The sequence below is a fragment of the Chelon labrosus genome, assembly GCF_963514085.1.
Source record: "Chelon labrosus genome assembly, chromosome: 11".
NCBI classification, from domain to species: domain Eukaryota; kingdom Metazoa; phylum Chordata; class Actinopteri; order Mugiliformes; family Mugilidae; genus Chelon; species Chelon labrosus.
In genome coordinates, this window is record NC_140344.1 from 3,299,647 (window position 1) to 3,325,497 (window position 25,851).

The window sequence follows — 25,851 nt, forward strand, 5'->3', positions numbered from 1 at the left end:
AGGTTGTTAAGGCGGTCGCACACAAATTATTTAATTTAATTTAAAAGATGCTTCAACAACCCTTCCTTCTATTCCTTCCCCTAACAAGCAAAGCCATCAAAAGTTTATGAATAAGTGTCGGCATTCAACTTCAGTAAGTCACAAGGTGACACAAATATTAATGCTGTCTCTGATGGATCATATACTGCTGACTTTTGAAATTTACTAAAACTAACCGCTGCCAGGAGGAGGGGAAATCTGTCTGCAAACTGTTGCAATGATCTGCGGTTAATGATGCAAAATACCTGAAAAGTATTAGCTGATAGAGCTCCAGCTTACCTGATGAAGACATTGTTAACGGGGCACCACATGCAAAATCATTTTTATGACTCTTTTCAATCCTCATGCCAGTAACCTTCTAGTAGACGTCTTGCTCAGATTATTTGACAGGCTGCATAGCTAACGTCATCCTTTTATTATCTAAAGTTACCTAAGTTATCTGTATTATCTAAAGTATTATCCACTCCTACCTGAAAGAACAATTCTGCAACCTGCCTATGATTCCTCTTATATTCTCAAACTGCCGTATAACATCATCAGCTATATGTTGTATTTGTATCATCATCTGATTCTACGCTTTAGTCAGATATATGTATCTATGACAGATGTATGTTTATCTCATCCCTCCTTCTGTTCTCTTCTCTCTTTTCTGTCTGTACCCAGCTGGCCTTAGGTAGATGGGTCCCTCCATATGAGCTGGGTTCTGCTCAAGGTTTCTTCCTGTTAAAAGGGAGTTTTTCCTTGACACCATCACCTTCAGGCTTGCTCTGGGGGTTTCAGGCCTGATGATGTAAAGCGTCTTGAGACAGTTTGTATTGTTGTTGCTATACAAATGAAACTGAATTAAAGTTAAAGACCTACGGTGCAGAGCATTCCGAGACAAGGGACTTTTGTGTGGCGTCAGTGGAGCTCTGCTGCTCTCTGGTGGTCATGACAAAGAAGAGTTCTATGTTTCCATGACGTTAAGTTGCAAACTTGATTTGATATTCATTTTTGTAGCTAGTCTTCCTGTTAGAACAAGCAGGATAATATGATTTTTTCCAGCAAGTATCCAATCTGAACATAAATCATGCACTTAAAATGGAACTTTACTACCATCATACTTTCTGAATCAATATCAAAGTGTCAGTATAATCATCTGGACTGACTATCACACCATGTGGTGGATTTGATTTAACCTTCAGTTAACGTCATTTACTAATTCTGAGTATTAGTTTTAAGGGTCAACTCTGGCATCCTGACCGGGGCGTCTATTTTCCGTCCCCAAGACCTCTAGCCAAATGTATGCTGTCCTTCACAACCCTGAACAGAATGAGCAGTTTAGAGAATGGATGGATGCATATAACTACAGCGTTGATGAAGAATGTGATGACACGTTCATCAAGGATCCTGTTGATGGCGACAGTGGCTGACATGAGTGAGTTTCCTTTCTTTGCTTTTAGATGAAAATACAAAAATGAAATGTAGTTTTGTTGCGAATGATGGTGGATTAGACATGTATCTGGATGTCCAAAACTCTTCCTGATCCCATGGAAATTGCAGCTGCAGTACAGTTAGAAGACCCCCACACGGACGGCTTTTTTTTTACCTGCGACTGGGTCTTCTTCCTCCGACTCCCTTTCTGTGCGCTCTGAGATACTGAAGTCAGAAGATGTCTCGTTGTCATAGAAGCTGTCACCCTGGCCTGAGCCACTCTCCTCCTCCCCGCCCAGTGACCAGGGTGAAGCCGAGGTTACCGCTGATATGGTTGGAGCTGCTGTACCTCCTACCTCAGTGGTCATGGCACTGCCACTCCCACTTTCAAAATAAAATGCTGAAGAGAGTTCTTCCAGATCATCTGGATTTTGGCCCGACTCTGAGGTTGTAGACGAGGGGGCGGTGCTAATGACTTTTGTCGAATAAGGGAGCACACTCTCCCCAGAGGCAGAGTTTTGAACCCTGTCCCACTCCTGATCTACACTCTCTTGAGAGTCAGGAAACAGAGCAGAACCGGATGCACTGCTGCTAGTATCTAACACCTGTCCGTCTGGGGTGGGAGTGAAGGAGGAGGCTGCAGGAGAGGGAGGAAGGGCAGAGGTTTGGAGGGTGGAGTCTCTGTCTGACGCTGAGAACCAGGAATCCGTGACAGCAGACGCTGTGGGTGCAACAGAAATGGGCAGGTCACTATGGGTGGCTTGGAGAAGCCATGAGTGTGGAGTGGACGAGGGAGAGATAGCACTATGAGAGAATAAAGGCTGGTCTAATGACAGACCATCAGAGCCCACCACAGATAGAGAGTGTAGAAGGTCGTCCGTACTAACACCAGAGGCTGAAAGGAAGTCCACGCTAGAGTGAATTTCTAAACGAGTAGGGTCCAAGGCCGAAGACAGCAGGGGTACATGAGGAGAGGCATGCAACCAGGACGCGGATGATGATGGCTCCAGAGTACAGCCACACATTGTGTCCACATCACTAGCTAATGGAAACATATCACCACTGACCTCAGGGAGAAAAGACTCTATTGTGCTCCCTGTTGCATACCTTGAGTCCTTGAACTCAACCGAGACAGATCTGGATAAGCCTGGGGTAGCACCGGAAAGGGGGAAGTCACTAGAAAGAACAACAGAAGGCTGGAGTGTGGGGCTGAGAGACAGGGAGACTCTTGAAAGGGACGGATCCCAAGAGGACTCAGAGACCCTGTCGTTCACAGTGGTGCCAGACAGGTCGAGCAACATTTGGGGTGTAGAGGTATCGGTAAATAATGAGAGATCACCTGAAGACCCAGAAAACAAATCACCACCACTATCAACATCAAACCCATCACCGGGGAAGACAGGGTCAGCCCGCCCACCAGACATGGAGTGGGAGGGGTGGGGGAGGTGGAGCAGGGTGGAGGCAGGGAGCGTGGGGATTGAAGGAGAAGCTGGGTCTTTGCTAGACATTGGTGCGGTAGCAGCATGCTGAGAGTCCGATGCAGAGGCAGACAACACAGGCCACGACGAGGAAGGGGCATGCAAGCAGGTGGAGGGGGTGACGCTGGGATCCGTAGTGTCACACAGAGGGGAGGAGGCGATAGGAGGGGAGGAAGAGGAGGGGGAGACAGAGGCACGCTCACCATTCGAGAGTGGCTGTGTGGTCTGCAAGAGAACACCACTCAACTGGACAGAGGTCATGGTATATAAAGAAGTCGAGCTGGGACTTGTGGACCTCTGGAGATCACCTTCAGTAGAGGAGGGCTCTTGGGCTGTTGAGGTTTCTGCCTCGACGTTGGGCCCACTGGAAACATTTCTGTCAGTGGTGGTGTTTTCATTTATGGGAAGGCCCAAACCTTGATGAGTCTCAGTCTGGATGTAGGATGATGTTGTGCTGTTCATGTCACCAGGAAGAGGTTCTACTGAGGTTGTGGTGCTGCTGTATGGAAAATCCGCTTTTGTCGTTGCACTCACACCACCTGTTGCTTTTTCAGAGGAGTCTGTTGGACTTATGTCTCCATGAGCAACATCTATCTTTCTACTTGGGTATGATGGAGTAGTGGAAGTAGAAATTAAAGGTTCCTTGGTCGTAGTAGGGGAATCAAAGGCAGCATTGCCACTGAAGTCAACATTTTCTGCAGGTTCTGGTGTCTGTAAGGTGGTACTGCGGTGCGCCGTCTCTTCAGACTGGCTCCAGACTTTACCAGACTGGGTGGATTTAAGAGGGGGAACACCATCCGTCTTTTCACTCGAGTAAAAAGGAGTGGTGGAGGTAGAAATCAGGGGTTCCTTGGTTGTTGTGGTGAAATAATTAGGAGCATTGCCACTGAAGTCAGCACTTCCTCTTGTTTCTGGTGGCAGCGTGAACTCTGGAAGCTGTGTGGTTCTCGGTGAGTTTATAGCACGCTCCATATCATAATCCTCGGTTTCCTCTGGTTCATTCCAAGACCGATCAGGCTGATAGTTGCCCTGTTGGGGAAAGCAAGGTTTGTGGCAGTTATAAGAAACAGTAATAGCTATAACCAAGCAATAAAATGTAAGGAAAAATAAAAGGATTCCTTACCTCATCATCAAATTCATTGGAATCTGGAAGCAGCCCATTTTCTGGAAAAAGAAACAGGTTACAACATTATTTAAAAACAAGTAAAATGAAATACACAACTTAACCAGTGTCTAGCTTGGTTGGTTAATTTCTCAGTTAAAAACTTAAAATATACACACACACAAAAGAGAAAAAAGAAAAGCTAAAAAGCAGAGACATGTGACATGAGGGTAAAACAGATAGAAAAAAACAACATGGAAGACATCATGGAGGTAGGTAAACCCCAGGCCACTGTGTTTTTGAGTCTGAAATATAGACTATGTTTAATGAAGTTTAAATGAATGTGAATGTGTTACAGATGATAAATGTGATAAATGTGTGACATGACAGTGGGAAGAAATGGAAGTGGATGGAAAAGGTAGTGTTGTGTGTTGATTCCAAATGACAACAAGAAAAAAAAACTTGCATGCAAAATATCAGGGCATGCATGGGTTCCCCCAAAGACAAAAACAAACACAGAAAACCTTGAACAAAAAAAGCATTTGCAACTAATAATTTTCCTGTTTCATCCGCCTCGTAAAACCAGACGAGCCGAGAAAGGGAAGTTTACTTTTCTTTGATTTCTTTCTTTTCTGTTTAGTACCCAAAACTCCACCCGTCTGTTACATTAAGAGGGACAAACTCACAAAAAGAGTTATTTGCAAATGCCACACGACTTGACCAAGCGCAGACGCACAGCACACAGTAGGTTGGAGGGCAGGTGTGCACGTGGTGGTCCCGTGGCTCTTACCTGTCTGAGGCTAAGTGACACGTCATGGAGACCAGGTAAGATTGGTTTGTGAAGCATGAGGTGAGGTTTTACAAGTTTAATGAACTGTTTTTGAGGGAGACTTTTGTCGGACAAAGGGGTGCAAGTGACATTTTGGATGAATAACAGTATCTGACAGTACAGATAACTGATCAGTCAGTTATGCAGTTATATATATATATATATTACAATGACTTCACTGTCATTTCTCAAAAGAAAATACTAAACTTTAATATGAAAGTAATGTAAGTAATGTCTCTATGATGATACAATGACGTCCAGTTGCCAATAAATACTGTATTAGATCTAGCTAGCATTAATATTAAACTACCCGAGCTACTTATACATTAGCCTACAGTTATAATCTCTACGGTGGCTTAAAAGACTCAAGGCCTTTTTTTTTTCCTATCACTATAGTATCTTGCATTTATTACTTCAAAACATCAACAACAGGGAACATATGACAGAATATGGAGTATGTAATTTCCATGTGCATGTAAGATGGCACCATAACATTAGTTGTGAGTGCATGTCAAAAAGTGTATTTAATGTTGCAGAATACCACTCATTCATGAAAGCCGACACTGAAATAGGATGCAGGGGAGTTTTTTTTCTTTAAACAATACATATTGGTTTATTTAATATTAAGTGCAGCTGAAACACAAATGACTGCCAGTCCATGTTACACAAAACGCTATGGTGCACATGCAAACATTTCTCTTACTGTCAGAGGCAGAAGGAGCAGACGCCACAAAGTGAAAGCAAAAGAAAGATTGTCTTTCTGTGTGACACGAAGGGACGCAGAGAATGAACCCTTGAACCCAAAGCATGTGCTTTCGTCTTAAAAACATAAAGAACAGTACATTTGAAGAGGACACGGTGAAGTTCACGAAACAGTTAAATACACAGAAAAAAGAAACACAAGAGAAATAACACTGCATGTGTGTCAGTGACAAAACTGCAGAGTGAAGGGCAGGGCAGGTGAAGAAGTAAAGAAAGAATAACTAATATTGTACTGTGTATATGATTTGAATCTTACAGGGTTCAGAGAGAGGGTGAGTGGGAGGATGGAATTGTTGTATGAGAAAAGAAATGTGGGTGGAAACACTAGTCAGAAATCCTCCCTGTCAGCTTAGCTTTAGGATTTGATTGATCAAAATGAACTCATTGGAACTAGATTTCTTTTCCACATAAACTGATTTCCCCCTTTTTGTGCTAAGACAGGCTAAACACTACCTGGAATGGATTCCATATGACATGCACAGAGACGAAACTAATACCCAGTAACTCACAGGTTTCCCAAGATGTCAGACTTTTTAATTCAATTCAAAGCTTTAATTTGTTAGTGAAGACCTAAGACCTTTCCTAAACTGAGGTGTTCTCATCATAACGTGGATTAAAACTGCAGTTGAAGAGACAACTGTGTTTGACACCAACACAACTAATGGTGTCCAAAACATAAAGAAGGCAGGGAATCCCACAAATTCACTCTTGACAAGGCACACCTGTTAATGGGAAACCATTCTAGGTGACTACCTCATGGAGCTGATGGAGAGCAAAGCTGTCATCTAAGCAAAAGGATGCTAAACATATATCCTTTGTTCAACCCTTTTGTTTATTACGTCATTCCACATGTGTTCCTTCACAGTTTTCATGTCTTCAGTATTAATCTATAATGTAGAAAATAATAAAAACTATTTTCTACATTTTTTTTTATTTTCCCGACTATTAGTGACAAGGAAAAAACAAAGAATAAGAAAAGTTAGAAGTGCAATGAGTAAAAATATTTGTGGCAATTCCAAATTATTACTGAAGATAAAATTCTCACCTGAAAACAATATAAATAATAAATCATTTTAGTCACGAAATGATGGTGGCAAATTAAATAAGACAATAGTGTACCTGTATAAATTAGACTGCATGATAGAATATTCAGTATAAATTAAAAACTAAGAAAATTTTTAAAGTTTGGCTGTAAGATGCCAGAAATCTCCTTACTTCAGTCAACATTAAACATTGGCAACAGAGTAGGAAATATCTCTACAGTTCATCTGTGGAAGTCTACACTTGGTTCTGGGCTCGGTCACTCTTACCGGGGTCGTCCACGGGCATGACCACTGTCAGGGTGTCGCTCACGCGTCCGAACAGACCGTTGTTGCAGACCGCCACCACCTGGATCACGTAGCTGGTGTTGGCCAACAGGTCATCGAGTATTGCTCCCTGGTGGTGGCAGAAAGATTAACATCCATTTTTTCCTTTCATTTCTATGAAAAGCAACTCACAGGGATATGAAACTGGCTGCAGAGAGATATTTTACTGTATGTTAAGGTTACAGCATTATTGTTTAGTGGTGTGAGTAGAAAGCAACACTATATACAACACTGTAAACCGTACACACTCCTTGGTTTCGCTCAGTTACTACAGCTGCTGGTTCAGGGCTCATAGAGGTGCTAAACTAGTCGCTTCAGGTGGAATGAACACGGCAGACATTTGGTGTAATTAGTGGTTCTGCATTTTGAGCTTGTGGGCTCTCTCTCACCACATCCTGGTCTCCATCTGTCAGGTATTCAGTGGGGACAGAGGTTTCAGCGTTGGCCACTCGGTAGGTGACGGAGTACTTCTCGATGCTGGAGTCGTAGACCGCCCGTGGCCGCTCCCACGTCACCAGGAGGCTGCTGAGGTTATAGGGCGCCGCCTGGATGTTCTCCGGCTCTGAACTGCAGACTGATGGAAAAACACAAACAATTTATGAGCAAATTCCATGCCAAGGACCGTTGGATAACAGACACCACTCAACAGCTGTTGCAGCTTGTATTATTTCAACAGTGTGAAATGTGTTTAAAGACATTTTTTTAAGAAAATAAAATCTGATTTTGTGTTTTTATTTGTATGCTAGACATCACATACGTCAGATTTAAGAAAATGGTTCCTTCCTGTGTTTTCAAAAATGATTCTGGGTCAGAGTTGAGATTAGTCATGCAGAGCTAATGCGGATGATAGACACTCAGAGGTCTGGGATTAAAACAGATTAAAAGAGGCTGAGAATCGATGACAAAGGACAAGAGGAGGATATTCCGTCTATCCAAACACTGACACATTTCCTCCTCCACTAGATCTGAGCTGACCTTAGGCTCTGCTCTTACTGGCTTTGACCTCTGACCTTCAAGGGATCAAAGTAAAGCTGTATAAAAATTTAAGATGTGACTAGAGACAAAACAGCAGAGAACATGTTAAGTACAAACCAGCCGGACACTTCTGTTGCTCATCCAGGAAAATAGTCTGAATGACGAGCACTGATTGGGTCTGGAGAAAGAGCTGACGTATGTGGCTACCTGGCTTGAACCACTAGAGGGCAGAACTAGCCAGAAGAACAACTAGACATTTTGATTCAGAGGGGTTTACAGAAATCACATCATCCCAGTGAGCAGCTGACCATCTTATCTCCTTTATAAGCATTTATTTTGTTATTCAGTTTTTCTACAATTTGGTCTTCTGTTCAGTTATTTTATGCAGAGAAATAAATCATGTTTTGTAACTATATCACTTTTGTGTTGTCTGTGGGATCAAAAAAGACTGCCCATCAAACTAGTGAAGATTTTTCATTTTTAATCCAAACATTTTAATTACAGAAACATTCATGCTGCATGGAGTGTCACAGTTACTCATGGAGTGCTACTTCTCCTTGGTCAGGGTGGAGTCACCTTAGTGTAATCCTGTTACTGCCATCATTCACTGTGACATGTTGTAATTTCTTAGTTTAGAGCCTCTCCTTGTTGCCTGCAAGTGTGACCCTGAACCACTCTTTAGTTATGCTGCTATAGGCCTGGGCTGCTGGGGGACCTTCCATGGTGCCTTTTTCTTCTGTAGTTTATGCTCAGTGTTGACTGTTTGTGGTCTCTCAACCCTCAGCTTTTTGTTCTCTGCACTATCTCCCCATCCTGAGTCTGATTCTGACCATGGTTTCATCTTGTTAAATAAAAGTTTTGCCTCCCCACCATTGCCAAGTGCTTACTGAAGAGGGGTTTTGTAGTTTCTAGCTATAATACAGTAGGGCTATGGTTAGGGATTTATAAGGTCTTGGTCCTGAGTTGACTCATGTTATGATTTATTGCAGTATAAATATAATTGAACTGAGCCACTTGTCAGCCACAACACCTGGACTTATCTGGTTTACAAAGACAAAAGGGGGAAAAAACTATTAGCAGCAAAAAGTGCAGCACAAATACAAACCAGCTTAACAAACATTTTGTTGCAGGTAAATTTGTTTAAACACCAAGTTCCGTCCCCACTATCAATCGTCACCAGCATGCAACATGAAAATCAATGGCTATCCCAATTGATCCGTCCCCTCTCTGTCACTGAGATTTTATTTAGGTCAACTGAGTTCTATTTTTAACTTAACTCTGTTTTGTTCATCATTAACTAATTACAACAAATCCAAATTAACCAGGTACATTTCAAACTGGGATCAACTTGCATGCCTAAAGTTCTTTCAGATACTGCAGTATGTCTACAGTGTTTGCTGACGTAGCCTTAAGCCTGTTGCATGTAACAGCAAAGAGCAGCGGGCTACAGAGTTTTTATTTTTTTATTTTTTTCCAGGATGTAACGTCCAGCCTCAACCAACACTGACGCAAGTTACATAAAAAATTAGGACATTTACCAGACTCACAGCTGCCTCTGGAGACATTCTTGGAGACAACTTTTTCACATGGATGGGGGAGATGGTGTGCAAAAACTGCAACCATTTCCCTTTAAGACAATATGAGTTTACTGTGGCTACTGTATAATCACATCTTTCATCAGTGGTGCATTCAAGAATTCTACAATTTTTATTGGACCATGTAAATTTAGCTTCCTTCTTGGAGGTTTTCAATCAACAGCTGAATTTCAAATGTCAGAGTGACCTTGAATGTGCCAGCCATGTTGTCACTGTGTGTGCCGTGGTGCTACTGTAGCAGGATGATTGCTGCCACGACACAACATTTGGAAATGGATTGTAAGAAACTGTACGTTAATATAGATATTGCCCTTCAATATTAAAATAGCCATTGAGTCATTTGCACTACTTAAAATAATTTATATATTTAAAGTATCACTGTTTTACCAAAGACAATGTGTCAGGTAGTATAAACATGAGCTGGTACCCATGTGTAACGCAAAACTTAAAGTAACCCAACCCAAAGTTCAGTTCGACCTGATCTTCTGATTTGGGTAACAAAAATGTAATGGGTAACTAAAACTAAAGAAAGTACAACACTGTGATGTAAGTCATAGTTGCAGAGATAGGCAGAGAGTACAATTTGGGATACATACCAGGTGTGAGGACTTCCTCTGTGCCGGTGTAGGAGGAGAACACCTGACCCATGAACAGCTCCTGCTGCTCCCTGTAGTTGTTCTGCAGATAGTCCATCAGCATGACATATCCAGCCTGCTGCATAGTCATCACTTCACAGAACATCTCCAACTGCAACACAAACAGAAAAACCAATGCCACCAAGTTATAATTCACCAATTAACAGGGACTTCATTACTAAGTGAGAGTGGGAGTGTGGTTGTGACTTTCTAAAGGAAAGGAAAAGACAATGTTTAACAAAGTGACACTCTTCTTTAGATGTTCTATAATATGAAAAATGATATAAAATATGATTAAATAGAAGTTAAATAATTCCAGTTTTTACAAACAGGGTCTTAATTTTATGGGCAAATTAAAAAAATTAGGCATAGAAAGACACACTGCTAATTGAAGGTACTCAGTGATCAAATGCATAGAGAACAGATTTGACTATATGCTGCTCTTGCCTATAAAACATAACTTACACATAGCCAGTGGCTGTCAGTCAATCTATGACTATATGTAGTCAAGTGAATGGTTTTCAGTAGCTTATCTACAGAGCAAAAATAAACTGAGCATCAACAACAACAGCTCTGTAATTATTTGGAAGTGAGGAGGCGTGAAGGAGCTGTAAATAATGTTGAAATGGTCCTTTATGCCGCCTTTGTACCTGCACCAGGTGAGTCACTTCCCTGTAGTTACACAACACTCATCATGTGACTCACACAGAGTCAACACCACAGCAGAGCCAAGGTTGGAGCCCATTAGTGCGGTTGTTAAAGTCGTGACTTTAAACTATTAAGTTCTGGCAGCCTGGAATGTAGACCAGCTGGGACACGTCACAGAGGCCTGGAGGGCCCACTGCACAAGGTTGATGTTTTCAGGGTTTAACTGACTAACTGATCAGTTACTAGCATTTTTTTTTTTTTTAAGTTGATATTTAAAGGACAACGTCTTCAGTTAATACATATAATGGAAACCTTTCTAAAACTGGAAAGGTGCGTGTATCTTTGCAGAGATTAATACAAGTTAAGAAATGACGTTGGAAAAGTGAGCACTTTTTTAGAATGGCAACATTTTTTAAAGTTTGCAGGAGGCAAAGGAGGCAGAGTTTTATGAGTGACGGCTTGACTTGAAAGTGAGGAATGTTGATTTTTTAGAATGTTCAGATGAGGACATTTCCTGTGAACTTGCAAAACCTTAAACCTTATTTTGTATATCATCTTTTATTCGTCTGTTTTTGTATTAGCTGAGGGCACGTTCATTCTATTAACCTGTGACTTCTTGGACTTTATTGCACCACCTGTTGTAAAAACATCTCAAGGCCTCACAGTTTTAGGGTTGTGGTCAGAATGAGGGTTGGGGGCAAATTAATGCACCATGTCTCTGGGGGTTCTCATGAAGTCCTGCCTCATAGAGTGTAAAACTGACGTCTGCACCTCAGCTGGCATCACACCGGAAACTTCTATGTGTGTATGCGTGTGTGCATGTCAGTGTGTTGCCAAAGCTTGAATACCGTAGAGACCTTTTGTGAGTCTATATTTGTTTGATGTAATGACTATATTTGTTTGATGTAATGATTGCCTCTATACGCCTGTCAATCATGCTCAGCCTGAGGGCAGTGTCTTTCTCTCTCCCACACACACGGTTGTTGACAGCGTGCTCCTTCTTTGCCTCACCCATCGCTGGTGTGTTTCCTGAGCTCTGGTATGATAATTCCCCCTTTCAGCTACTCGAACACGTTTCCAAAAGGTTGTTCACGGACATTTCTATAATTGTCTTTTCATCTTGAACAAAAGCTCCGTGCTGATCTTTGATTCTTGAAGGGCCTCACTGCTGGTTAGGCATGGTCATAGCTTTACATCACAACTGATCAGTTTTAAAATTTTTATCCTTCTCAGGTGGCCATTGGTTCCAATTCAGTTATCTGAATCTGTTTGTCAAATTGCCATATCTGATCTTTGGTACTTTTTTTATGGCTGCCATTATTTTAGTTTTTTTGTTGGACTTGATTAGCTGGATCAACTGGAATCACTGGATTCTATCAACTTGTGATGGCCAAACAAATAGTGGCAGTGATCATAGATGTAAAGAGATAAAGAGTGACTTAGGTACAAGTAGCAATAGATAAGTACACTCCTTACAACCTCTTGTCCAGAGGTAAAAAAAATAAAATTAAAAAAATTAATTAATTAAGCTAGAAAAATGCACATTTAGACTAGTAGACTAGACTATGCAATACTGTCACAGCTTACAGAGATATTTAAAGATGAGGTGTCAAAATAACAGTGAATAGCTCAAATGGAGTAAATTTCAGTTCACTGGATGACTGGAATTGGATGTCTCACCTGTTCGTCAGAGATTGCCACTGTGTTCTTGAAGACGATCCACTCAACGGTCTCACTGCAGGGCGGGGTAGTCAGGGATCCATTGTAGATGAAGTATTTGTCAGTGGAGTTTGGCAGGAGACCTCGCAGGGTGAAGGGTAAGACCTGTGAACTTTTTCCTGGACAGCAGGAAGTTTGACAACTTAAAAAAGAAAACCTTTCCCAGATTCAACTTAATTTCTATTTATCCAAATTATTGATTAGTGTGGAGAACAACAGTTTAAAAAAGCTTAAAAATATGTTGTTTTAACAGCAATCAGTGACATCAATGGTTCTTAGAAGACAAGCAGTTTCAGCTTGGATTTCTACTCTCTGCCTCTACGAATCAAGGTGTCGCTAGAGATGATGCTCAAGATCCGCTGCTTGTACTGTAAGCTAACCACATTTCCAAGAGGGAAATGGAATGGAAAGGTGTTTTACAGTGGACTTGGACAGCCAAGATAGCTGGGATCTAGCCTTGAAACTATAACAGCCAACTGCAACTTAATCCTTCTGTGGCTGTGACTTTCAGTGTGGGCTTTGAAATGGCCTCTTCCATGGGCAGGTTGCTTGCATGCAATGCATCCTGGTACATGCAAGAATCACAATCATGGCTGTGTAAGCAGGACAACTCAGAGTGCGGAAAGCACGCAACTTTCTTTTTAAAAACAACACAACAAAGGAAAATGCAGGAGAAAGGATAGAGGAAGAAACAGCCGTACCATATCTGCTCACATTGTCGATGCCATCTGTGATAGCAGCAAAATTCATATTGTCTTCAGTGCTTGTCTGTAAAAAGAAAATTCACATAAATACTTAATTATGATCAAATAGACAAGACCGCAAAATATTACACAAACATAGGCAGATGAAAACTACGGTGGAAAAGTTGGCTTGGAAAAGAAACTGAAGCTTGAAACGCTAGATTGTCTGATATTTACTAGGTCACTTGTCTGCTTTGTACTAATAAACTGCTTTCTGTTTAACTAGCTTTTACACACTGAATCACAGTTTTACAAATAACTACAGGTGGCAAATTTTTTAAATCAATACACAGTTATTATTATTATTATTAATAATTAATTAATTAATTCAGTAATTTTTATTGTAAGTTCTCAAGCCACTGGACTATTTTTTGACAAACCTCCTTGGCGACTATAGAAGTAGCTCAGTTTAATGGAAGAAGAAGTTGCAGTTGTAAAAATTTGTTTGAATTAAAGCAAAGTAGAACTGGACTTGGGTCATGTGGGTTGCTTGATGTTGGCTTTTGTAGCCCAACGGCTTGTCAGAGAGTAATCAACATTGTTGGGAACAATATCAAAGCATGATGTCAGATCCCCTAAACCGGTCTGACATACTGTAAGAAAGTTTAAGAAATAATTTTTGTTCTCTGTAAACTCGAGTTTAAGGACTGTAGATCATTCTGAGTGAGACGTATGAAACAATTCCCAGGTCAGATTCAAACCCAAGACTTTTAGGTTACATAACCTTCAGGTTCACCAACAAAGCCTACCAACTCCCCAACATGAATTTCAGAGATTTACAAAAAAAGAATAAAGATCTCAGTTACCTGCCAAAAGCGACTGGCAGAGCACAAAAACTAAATTTACCATCTTATTTGTGTTAGTTAGTAGTTTTCCCACCCAACCTGCACCTGAAAACATGTACAGCCTGAAGCATCACATGAAACGTTTTTCTGAGTTTTGTTCAGACCTGACGGTTTAGACATGCCAACACAGCCCGGGGGCAGCATGACTGCACAAAGCAAAGCACAGAAAAAACTGAAGCTATGCATGATGCTTGGTAGAAACTCTGACACTGAACACGGAAACTCAGACAGCAAACAAGAGCATGGCAGTGATTTTGAGCCAACAATATAAGTAACTGTGTATTCACTTGAGTATGACCACTGGTGGTTTTAGTACAAGACTTTTTCATCCACTGCACAACACTGTCATGAAAGTTCAGCTTTTTTTTTTTAGCTTGCCAAGTTTTTCTTTCAATTGATTTGTCTGCTCAAGTCAGATAGTTTGTGAAATGACTACCAACTCTAAAAGTTGTCTGTGTTTTGTACAAGAATAGGCCAATTTCTCACCCTATTATTTTACAGTAGCAGTTGTTCAGCCCTTAATATGTGGACTATCAAAACTGTTAAACCAGAGCCAATTAACCCTCACTTTTTAGGAATGCCCATGATAAAAAAAAAAAATATATATATATTGTTGTGCATCTCACATGTTAAATGATATTGAGCATCAAGCTGTTTAGTCCGAAAACAGTCTGTTTGAGGTTAGCTAATGGCATAACTACACAGCTAACAATGATCAACTTTTTCAAACGAATTTATGGACACCAACTGGCTTAGTAACTGTTTGGTTACTGTTATTTAACAATTTAGCGGAACAGTCTGTGTCAGTTTAAATAACAGGTCAACTGAGCAGCTACATTCGTCCGCTCTGGGTTAGCTAGCTGTTCCATTTAGTTAGATTGACTGTTCGTGTTAATTCAGCTAATGACTCAGTTTAGCAGCAACAGTCTGGTCCATGCCAGCTATCGGCTACATTTTTAAAAATCATACCTATTGGTTCAGATTAGGTGTTAAAACAGTTTGGTTCTATTCTGGAAGCCGGATGGACTCCACCACCTAGAAAGTTTTTGAGGTAAAAACTTCGTATGGAACCCCTCTGCTGGGAACTGATTAGGCTCTGGCATAGATCTGTCAGGTCAATCAAATTGTTTGGGTGGGCTTTATGCTTGTAAGGGACAGAAGAATAACAGCGACATATTCATGCTTCATCTGAATGTCGTGGAGTTGTTTGTTGGCTGCTGCTGGAGAAGCCAGCCGTACAGAGCAGTCTGCTATTGTGTCTGTCGTAAAAGATAACTTCATAACTTAAAAGAGCAAACAGTTTACAGAGATTTTGATTAAGGATTTGTTAATAATGCTTTATTACTTAATGTCAGATATTTCATTGCACTGATTGGTGGTAGGACTATAAATAAAATCTCAGAGAAGTGTGACTCATTTGGTCCAGTGTAGTACTAGTGTAGGAAAACATGGATCTAAATTGGCAAACAATTTAGATCTTTTTTTTTGTTAACAGTTTAAATTTGTTAAAAACCTCACATAACATCAACAGAGGTTCAACTCAGCTAAAAGATCCGTTTTACCATTTGTTTCAGGTGTTTTAAGAATGTAATGGTTTGGTTTATCAAACACATCTAGATATTGGTAAGGTCAGTATCTTCCCTCCAGTAACTGATTTGTTGTGACCGGGCAAATGAGCCTCATGAGTTGAAGGTATAAATATCTCCAGCTAGTTTAATTTACTGTGTCTGATAGACCCTTATTCCATGCTCTACAATGCCAAGTAATGAGTTATTTAATTTCCATTGCTACCAAATACCAGGAAACAGATCTGTGTCTTATCAGGGTACGTGATCACACCACTCACCTCAAACAGCACAGCGAGTGCTGTGATTCTGCCTCTGGCCTTGATGGTTTCATCTAAAGAGTCAAAGTGATGATCCTCATAACAGTAGATCTGCATCTACAGAAGAAAACAGAAGGATGTTAAGACCTGCAAATCTAATGATGTCAAGGCACATTGGGATTTTTCTATTTAGACAATGGTTTTCTTTCCTTTGATTTTTTAAATATGATCTAAAAGTGCAGTCATGGCAGTACAGGAATCTAATCACACTCAGTAGTCTTTAAAGAAATCAGAGAGCCTTAAAGACAGTGGGAGGCTGACAATTAATTGAATTATATGGTCAGATATTAATGTTACATACTGCTGGAAGATGCTGTGAAAATGTGATAGATGTGCCACCTTGTCTTTACTGGTTGTCCATTGTTCTTGATAACCACATTGTTGAAAGAAGTATTAATTTACACTGTTCGTGGTATTATAAATGTCTTGAAAAGTCTTCAGTTTAAAATGTTAAACATGCAGAAACCCTGTGCAGAGCAGGGCTTTATAGGATTTTGTTTGAATTCCTGGTAAGCAATTATTGTAATGTGTAACTACCAAACAAAATATTTCAGATTAACACTTCTTTACAACACAAGTATACATCTAACACACAGGAAAGGTGCTCTCGGTATCTCACCTCTAAAGGGTACTTGACTCCTTCCAGACTATGTTCCGAGCCCTCTGAAGAGGCGTTGCAGCGCCCCCAGTGGAAAGTGATGCGCCCCACTTTGAACTTTGACCTAAGGCCCCCTCCACTGACATAGAAGTCTCCATCCACATCGACCGCCACTGACGGAAAAGACACAGACATGAGCATATTTGCACGGGTGAGGCTGAACATAAGTTGTAAATTCAACGTAACATTGCGTGTGACAAAATGTAAATAAAGCATCTCAAATTAAATCATTGTCTACAAACAGCTTTACCACCCAGATCAGCAGCCTGTAACTTTCAAAAGCTTAGAAGACTCGACCACACTACAGAATAAACTCTCCCTTATGAAAAATGGATTATAAATGTTGAGAAGACCAAAAGAAAAGATTAGAGCACACTGTATAATACTCTAGCAACACCTTTACTTGATCATCAGACAATGATTGAAACAACAAGGGGATCTTCATATGGCCAGTCTTTGTTTGACTTGACAAAGGTGAACCTCAAGGATCGAAACGTTCTTTGAAAGTCTAACAAAGGTGAAGCGTTGTATAGACCTTTCATATTCTCTACTATACGCCTTACCCATTCTTCATGTGAATGCATGAACAAAATTCCGTTGTTGCAAAATGTTCCATCTGCTGATACATTATGGACTCTATTTTGCTTTTGATATGTTATTGTTTTTCTGCATGTGGTGGTTGACCTTAGTTATGTACTTTCCTTGCTTGTGGCCTGTCCGGATCTCATCTCTATTTATTATAACCCTGTCTAATATCTAATTTCCCCTCAAGGTAAGATACATATTTACTCAACGTGTCGCTGATTCAGCCTTGTTGAAAAGTGTGTTTGCACCATATCAAAAGGATACGGCCCATCCGTCACATCTTTTTCCAAACAGAAATCCTACATCTGTGCCGGAGCGTGGTCGACTCGTCGCTATATAAAAAGAGCGCATGGATTGGCAGTCCGTGCCTTGAACTTACATTGGGCCCATTGCGATAAAAACAGGTTTCAGTGCTATCTGCCTTAACTGTGCTCGGATGTCCACCAAACATGTCCATTAATTAAAGCCTTTAGTGCAGCTGGCGACCGAACAACAACTACAACAGAGTGCTTGTTATTTCACCGAGAGTCCTGTTGCTAAGAAGCGCTGGCCTCGTCTGTTTGGAGCTTTTCGAATGGCAAGGCGGGATCCCTCTTGTCTACAATTTCACTTAACAATTGCCTTGAATGCACAGTGTAGCTTATTGTGTTTCACACCACTTAAAGAGAGGACATATATAAAAGACTCTCAGTCAAATGAGAAGCTGGTAACTGTACCCTTTACAAGAGGACACCACTGTATGAGGAAAGGCCCTAGTACTCAGAATCTATTTGGAAGAAACTCAAAACAGAAGGTCGGGAAAGGAATGGAAGAAAGAAACGGTTTGTTTGACTGAATGGACTGATGTTCCTTGATGAACATTTTGAAATTCACTGGTCAATTCAAAATGGCTGTTGCCATTGCGGTTATTGCCTATTATGCACAAAAAAATGATAAGCATTATGGCAATAGTCAATCAAAGTTTCATGAACCCTAAGATCAAAAAACCATTCAAAACTATTTAATGTATGACAACAAAAAATTACACCACATTTGAATGACCCTTAGTCTCTTAGACTAAGGGTCATGCTGGTCTCTACTTCTTCATAGGAACTGTTGCTCCATCAAATATCACTCTCAGAGTAAAATTATCTAACCATTGGTGCCTGGTACAACCATGTTAGCAGCCTTTGAGACGGTACTGTTACGATGGTACATTGAGGTCCATTCAAATGTCAACATGCCAACACACTCACTGTGGCAATGCTTCCACAATGATGTTAGGGAAGTATATTGTGTACTTTGTTAATAAGTCTTGTTAGTCATATAAAAATTTCAAAAAGTTCATCTTAAGGCAATCATGTATGGCTGAGTCAAATTTCATGGCAACATATCAAAAGGCTGTCAAGACATTTTACTTAAAACCATGACTACAACCAATATGCTGCTGTTATTGTAATAGACGTAATCACCATGGTGGATAGAATTCCTTCTCTGGGAACAATAAGAACAACAAAAGACAGTCACTTGAGACACCAGGGTTCATCCCTTCATGACCCTAAATGTATGTAAAATTCATTTAAACCTACTGTACAGTGTAGTTATAAAGCAACCTTACAACCTTGGTTTTTCTTACCCGTCTTGCCATCATTCTTGATGGTCGTCCTGTCACTTGTCAGACCCTGCCAGCCATCAAACCTCAGTTTCTGGTACTGCAGCTTCACCTGGGCCAGGTTCTCCTCGATGTTAATGGGTGACTGCTTGGCATTGCTGCAGGATGGAAACTTCTTGGCCCAGTTGTTTTGGTTTAATGTTCCTAGAGGACAGACAGACAGAGAAAAAGTGCTCAAATAAGGTTTTGACTAGACTATTGTCAGTTGTCACTTAGTCCTCAGCACATATGACAATCACAAGGACTGAAATTTAATTGTGAAAAGGTTAAGTTTTATTACTAATATTTCAAAATCTTAAGTTTAGGAGCCTACCCTCCAATCTGACATGTGACATCTTTAAGACCCAAAACGTATAATAAACATGTAATTAAAGACATTCTGACATTGTCAAAGCAGTGACAGAAATGGATAAATTTATACGGAACCAAATTGAATGCAGATGCTTCCATAAAGAACTCGCTGAATGGTTGGGTGAAAGTATGATATGAGTCACATGCTATGGTTTTCACAGATATATACAGTATAAATGGTCTTATATTTACAGTATAAAGCACCACTCTACTGATACTCAAGGTACTTTTACAGTTACAGTGACGCAACTTGAGGTTAAAGGCTCAAGTTCTATTCACATATGTTGGTATTCAGTTATCCAGTAGAGTTCCCTCCGTGTGAAGAGTAAATGTCAGGGAGCCTTGTGCTGGGCTGACACTTCATTTACACACCTTATGTTTGGTTTTAATTTTATTTTTACTCATCTGTATGTGGTTTTGTAGTCAAATACGCAAAACACTTTGGCTTCCCGTTAGGTCCCAAAGTTCTCATAACCCTTACAACTATAGAGCTGTCAATCTGTTGGTTTGTAAAGTAGAGGAGAGTGTAATTATGTATTTTATTTAGGAAATTACTATTATATGAGTGTGCATAACAACCACAGGGGGTTATGGGTTTTTGGTCTGTTCTGTATCCTCTGAGCATGCAAAGATGTCTTGACAGGCCACAGGAATATATGTGTCTTAGACAGAGCCTGAAATTCAAATGCCTAAGGCAACAAAAGGACGGCATTGTATATAAAAAGGGTTCCCACTAACTGACATTTTTGCCTTTAGAATTTCTCATTCCATGTCTTCAAGTGCTGTCCTTGATATTGAGTATTGTTAATACTTTGGTATGTCTCAGGAATAAATAATGGTAGTTACCACTTATGTATTTAGTACTGTTTAACAGCGCTTGTAAAGATGATTAAGTCATGGCAGCTGAACAATAAGTGGACAGTGTTAAGGGGATTTTAAAATGATTTTGCTTTTCATTGCCATAGAAATACTATATATTACATGTGCACAGTGCGTCAAACTGGTATTCAGGACATTGTGTCTTCATAAGGTTGACAAACGGATAAAGTGCAGACTTCTCTTTGTAAGTCATTATGCAGTGACCGCATAATGCTCTGCTGCCCTGTGAAAGCTGAGAGCTAATAATCTACAGCTGTTCTAATGCACTCTGATTCCAATATTACTCACATTTCATCTCTTAAAGCTTTCAAAAGGCCAAAGTCCAGAATCTTTCAATATTCAAGCAGACATCTGACATACAGCCTGCAGCGTTTTGCTAACAACTGCTCCTCAAAGAAAAGGGTTCAGCATCAGGTTTCTCCTTTGCTTTCACGCACCACAAACACACTGACATGATGGATGGCATAAATACAGTATGGCAAGTGTTATAGCCTGCCATACTAATTTGTCCTCACAGAGGAGTGTGTCAGTTGCACCCCAAACTGACCCAAACAGATTTAATCCAGCTGCTCATATTCATGTCAAACTGATCTATAGCTTCAGGCTTTTTGTTTCACTTTTATCAACAGCAGGTCAATCAATCAATACATGTAATTGGAGCAGTCCTCATGCCTTCACATGTTTCTGTATCCAAAACTGTATGTTTATATCTTACAAAATCATTTAGCCAAATAAACTTCTTACTGCCTGAGCATCTTTTTTTCACTCAATCAAGAGGGAAGTCTTTGTGCCGATCAGAAGTTATAGGGGTCTGCAGAGTTCAGGACTTGGGCTCTTTTACACTGCAAACATCTTCTGAATGAAATCCAGATGAGATTTGAGTGCTTTTATTGAGCACTGAGCCTATGTATACAGCCCTACTGGCCTCATCATAAATCTGATTACAGTCTGTCTTTTTCCTCATAACTACCCATAACAGTGGTGAGGTTGAAATGCCTTTAAGCAAGGCACCTAATCCTCCTGAGCTCCCTGGGTGGTGCACATGTCTGTTAACTTCTGCAATGTCTTCATTGCTTTGTGTGTGTAAGTTGTAGTGAAGTTGTTCAGATCTGATCACACACGTTACCCCAGCATGATCTGACAATGTTCAAAAGAGCTTCCTGTGATGTCAGGGATGTTTGTCTTTCTCAGTATTCAAGCCCTCCATAAATGTTCGGTGGGGTTGAGGTCATGAGAAAATTGTGATTCAATTTCTTTTCCTTCTCTTTGTCAATGTTGTGGGCAATGGTTACATGGCAAGAAAAAAGTTTCAAAATGATCAGGTACTATGACTGTTTGCAGCCTCCTGAAATGTTGTCACAGTGAAGTTGCTAGGTTTTCTACCATCACGCCCATGTTCAAAGCAAACTAAGCGTTTAGGACTGAATCATACTCACAGAACTAGCTTATATTATTTTATTTGGAAATCAAAACAGCCACACACAAAGGCGGAATAAAACACCTGCTGAATCTTACATAGATTAAATAAGATGGTGCTCTCTATGGTGCAAGACATTTATACTAAGGCACTTGGTTGTTCACGTGTCCTCAACTATAACAATTACAATTCGAAACCACTACAAGTCGGTATCCTAAACATTTCATACACTTACTCTGCCTATCCCAACTGTGGGCATGCTGACCACCTTCTACTGATTAACTTTATGTATCTTTACATAATATACTGACTATGGAAAAGTACTCTCACAACTCCACTTCAAAGAAGCCAGCTATCCCTTTGACATGAAGCTTTTCTTGTACTTTATTTGACTTCTTTATTGTACTTTTAAAAGGACCATAAATATAAATCCAACTTCTGAGCACAAAATATTTACCTTCACTACCCTTTAAGTAGCTATAAAGTTCAAATTATTTTCTGCATCATGGCAGTATGACAAACAGTATGCATTATCCTCTATAATGTTGTCATTGAAGCTATACCATGTTTATACAGAATGAATTAAGTGAACCCAAGACTTCTACTTAATAATTGTTTAAGAAACTCAAATTTATGGCATATGGAAATTTTAATGTTGACATTTACATTTCCTTATTTTTCAGATTTTTCTGCCTAGATACACAAATCAAGCATAACATTATGACCACCTTCCTAATATTGTGTAGGTCTCCCTTGTGCCACCAAACAGTTGTGACTCATCAGAGAATGGACATGGACCTTCTGAGGGTGTCCTGTAGTGTCTGGCAACAGAATGTTGTTAGTGGGGGCCTTTGGATCCTATGGGTTGAGGGGAGGGGCCTCTGTGGATCATCCCACAGATACTTTAGTTTGTGATCGAGTGAATTTGGAGGCCAGGTCAACACCTTGTGCTGTTCTTCATGTTTTTTTGAGTTGTTCCTGAACCGTTTTTGTGTGTGTGCCTGTGTCAGGCTGCATCCTGCTGGGGATGGCAGCCGCCTGTCCTGGATGACAATAATCTTGAAATTAGTAACCAAAAAAGACACGCAAGGCTGCTGCAAAGCTGACAAAAGCAAACATTTGATTTCAGCTACTGCCCGTCCAGATCAAAAGGCAGGAGAAACCCATTCATGACAATACATGATTCATACTAAAGGGTACATGAGGTATATAAACTAAGACAAAGTCTCACTGACATGGAGCAAAATGATAAAACTAAATTGCCACACCAATTGCCAGACCAAACACTACGGATACATTGTCATTTAACTAACAGTACATTCAACTGCTTGTAATTGCTGATTTCTAGCCATGGAAAAGGACCCTTAATAGAATTGGTTCTATGGATGGCAGTGCAGACTTGTCACATGCTCTAAGGCCACCATGAAGATGAGTTTTTAGAGTCTGAGGGGAAAAATCAAGGACTACATAGTGAAATCTGTAACTGGCAAAGCTACTGTAAATGGAAGATCAGAAGTCACATTTCCAGATTGCCCTTTGATACTAGAATGAAGATTGAAAACCACTATTGCTTAATGCCAAAAGCTGTAATATTTCCCTCTGAAGTTGGTTCACTGATTTGTTATCAGAAGTCTTCCAGAAGTCTACTTAAGGGGCATTCATACAGGAGGAAACTAGCAGCAATGTGGCAACAAGAGACCATGGAGTCTTATTAAAATTAAGTAAGTTGTAGTGATAATAGGCCCAAAAACCATTGCTGATGCATGGGTGGGTACCATAGGAGCGAATGCTGTATATTATACTCAATAGTATATTTATTCATAATAAAAACTATTTCTATAACCATATTTTCATTACCTACATATACATTCAAAAGCTTTATTATGCTTCCATTCTCTCTCTCTCTCAAACAGTAAAACACACACATACACACTTAACATTGTCGTTTCAGCATCTATTGATCGCATCAAAGCAGAAACAGCGATCTCAGTCAGTCACACTGCAAGACACACACTTTTTACTCAAATACGCACATATACGAACAAGAAAGCAACACCCAACCATTAGCACAATGCAAGCAGAAGCCTGCAGACACAAAACGTGTCTAAAGTTCCCCTGTGAACTGAGTAGCCTTTTTAAAAGAAGTAACCTTAGTAGCCTCTACATACAGTATCTCTATCTCACTATCTCTTAAGTCCCTGCCAGTTGTGGAGTCCACCAGGGCACAGTTTTGCTGCCCCAAATAATGACTGCTTCAGCACTAAATGTGGATTAATCCTCATCTGAAAATTGTCCCCAAAATACTTTCTGTGCTAAGTGCTATAGTTACCAGCTGCACTGAACATTTGTGAAAATCTAGGTGTCTTCAGTAGGGTAGTCAGAAAAAAATGGAGGCCAGATCTAACAGGGAAAGCCATTTTTATTAATTAATTTCATGCAGTGCAGTTCCACCTCCAAACAAATGGCATGGCCTCACTTACTGCAGTAGCACTCACTGAGGTGAGTTTATTAGTCAATGACATTGACTGTCTGAAATATTTTGGTCTTAATGGTATCTATCTGCTGCATCTATATTGTTTATCCTCCTTGGTTTCATTGGTGTATCCGGCAAATAAACTCAAAGACTTCCTGTGTTTTTTTTCCTAATCAGACATGTTGTTGTCCATATTCAGTGTGGCGAGTCTTTCAGCTTGGAATTCAGAATTTTCAACTTGGAATTTTCTGAGCTTTAGATGAACTGAAGCATAATGCAGTATAACCCCAGATCCTGCAGCAACAGGTGATATTAAGCGCTGAATAAAAATATTACTGCACAGGAGACTAACACTGAGACATCACTCAACACTAAAACTTTCCCACCTGATGACTGACAGCATGATGTTTTTGTCTTACATGCAAGGTAAAGAATGTTCTGCCTGAAGACCATCTAATGAGCATTCCTGAGCACTCCAGCCGCTTCCAGTATTTTCATTTTGTCACCAGGGATCGTTCATGTGAGACTCACCTGCATAGGACCAGTCAATGTCTTCTGAGAACTTGCGTTGATTCCTGTATGCATAGCCTTCAGCTGCAACAGAGAGAAAGAAAGATGGTCAAAGACGCTTGTTCATATGATGTATTTATGGCTTTTGATTATTTTAATGTTACAGAAGTTATTCATTTGTAAAAAAAAAAATATATATATATATTACAAACCCTAAAACCACTGAGCGTAGCTATTATTCAACCATGTGTTGGCCTTGACAAATCTAGGTAACAAGTTTGTAAGATGTTTTGACAGACTCGTTATGGGGCTGTACTATAATGAGTTTTATGGTTTAACAGTCAGTGTGTTATTATTAGTTTAATCTTATGTGATGTGGTGTTCCCCTCCAACCTTCATTTTTATGTTGACTGTTTGATTCAGCTTAATTTCATTGAACCATCTTCCAGTTTACAAATCTCAGCTCATTGTGCACATCTAAGTTGGACACAACAGTAAAACAAAAAGAGTATATTAAGGTGGTGCCTACACCGAATACTGAGCGCACCACAACAAATTTATATGATGCAATATCTAAAGATTTTTCCTTAGACCTTACAATGAGGTTGAACAACTATTCGATGCCATGAAATTTGGTTCCGAAATACATTAACTTGTAGTCTAGCAGCATTAACACAGGTAAAACATTATACCAGCCACAAACATGTCAGCATCATCACTGCAATCGTGTGGGCATGCTAATATAAGCATTTAACACAATGCACAGCCTCAAAGTGCTGTTAGCATGGCAGTAAACTCAATCTCGTTTTCAGTAAGAATTATTATTTTTTATTTTTTTGCCTAGCAAAAAATCGCAGAGGATAGATTTTTAAATATTTGCTGTAATGTAACTTTGAACATGTCATCTGTTGCTCTTTGAATTAAGGGGAACTGGCCTCAATTGTTAAGTGAAAAAAAGTCACTCTTGTCAATCAAGTTCCCATATGCAACTCATTACAGACCTTTCTCACAGCAGAATGAAATGAAATGGAATGAAAAATGGCTCAGTTCCATTCAGATTTTCTTGCTTTGACAGATGAGAATGTCTGCAGCGATTAAGGCGGCTCGGGTTAAAACAGGCTGGCAAAAGGCATCTTTTGGCCAAATTGCACTTTTCCTGAAAGGAACTTAATAAGGCCCACCCCATCAACCTTCACTGATGCCATATGGATACCATATAGTCTAATCAGTTCCAGCCCATTACACTTTTGGCCACATGTAGCCCTTATGGTACCCACATAATTTGCAGAGCT

The 25,851-nt window shown here is 40.1% G+C and overlaps 1 protein-coding gene across 4 annotated transcripts in view; it reads right to left on the bottom strand.

The window, feature by feature from the left end:
* The window catches only part of ptprz1a (protein tyrosine phosphatase receptor type Z1a), a 78,304-nt gene that overhangs the window by 21,785 nt on the left and 30,668 nt on the right, over window positions 1–25,851 (bottom strand). For 2 of the 4 annotated variants that reach the window (XM_084554776.1, XM_084554775.1), the window contains exons 2-13: window positions 24,581–24,643; window positions 18,894–19,073; window positions 16,655–16,806; window positions 15,997–16,092; window positions 13,264–13,330; window positions 12,524–12,681; window positions 10,157–10,307; window positions 7,380–7,564; window positions 6,934–7,060; window positions 4,054–4,094; window positions 3,134–3,959; window positions 1,628–2,173 (exon numbers count right to left, since the gene is read on the bottom strand). In XM_084554776.1, coding sequence (XP_084410902.1) covers window positions 1,628–2,173; window positions 3,134–3,959; window positions 4,054–4,094; window positions 6,934–7,060; window positions 7,380–7,564; window positions 10,157–10,307; window positions 12,524–12,681; window positions 13,264–13,330; window positions 15,997–16,092; window positions 16,655–16,806; window positions 18,894–19,073; window positions 24,581–24,643 — 2,592 coding nt within the window. Of the gene's footprint in view, window positions 1–1,627; window positions 3,960–4,053; window positions 4,095–6,933; window positions 7,061–7,379; window positions 7,565–10,156; window positions 10,308–12,523; window positions 12,682–13,263; window positions 13,331–15,996; window positions 16,093–16,654; window positions 16,807–18,893; window positions 19,074–24,580; window positions 24,644–25,851 lie in introns of all 4 variants that reach the window. The other 2 variants (XM_084554774.1, XM_084554777.1) reach the window with 2 other exon arrangements.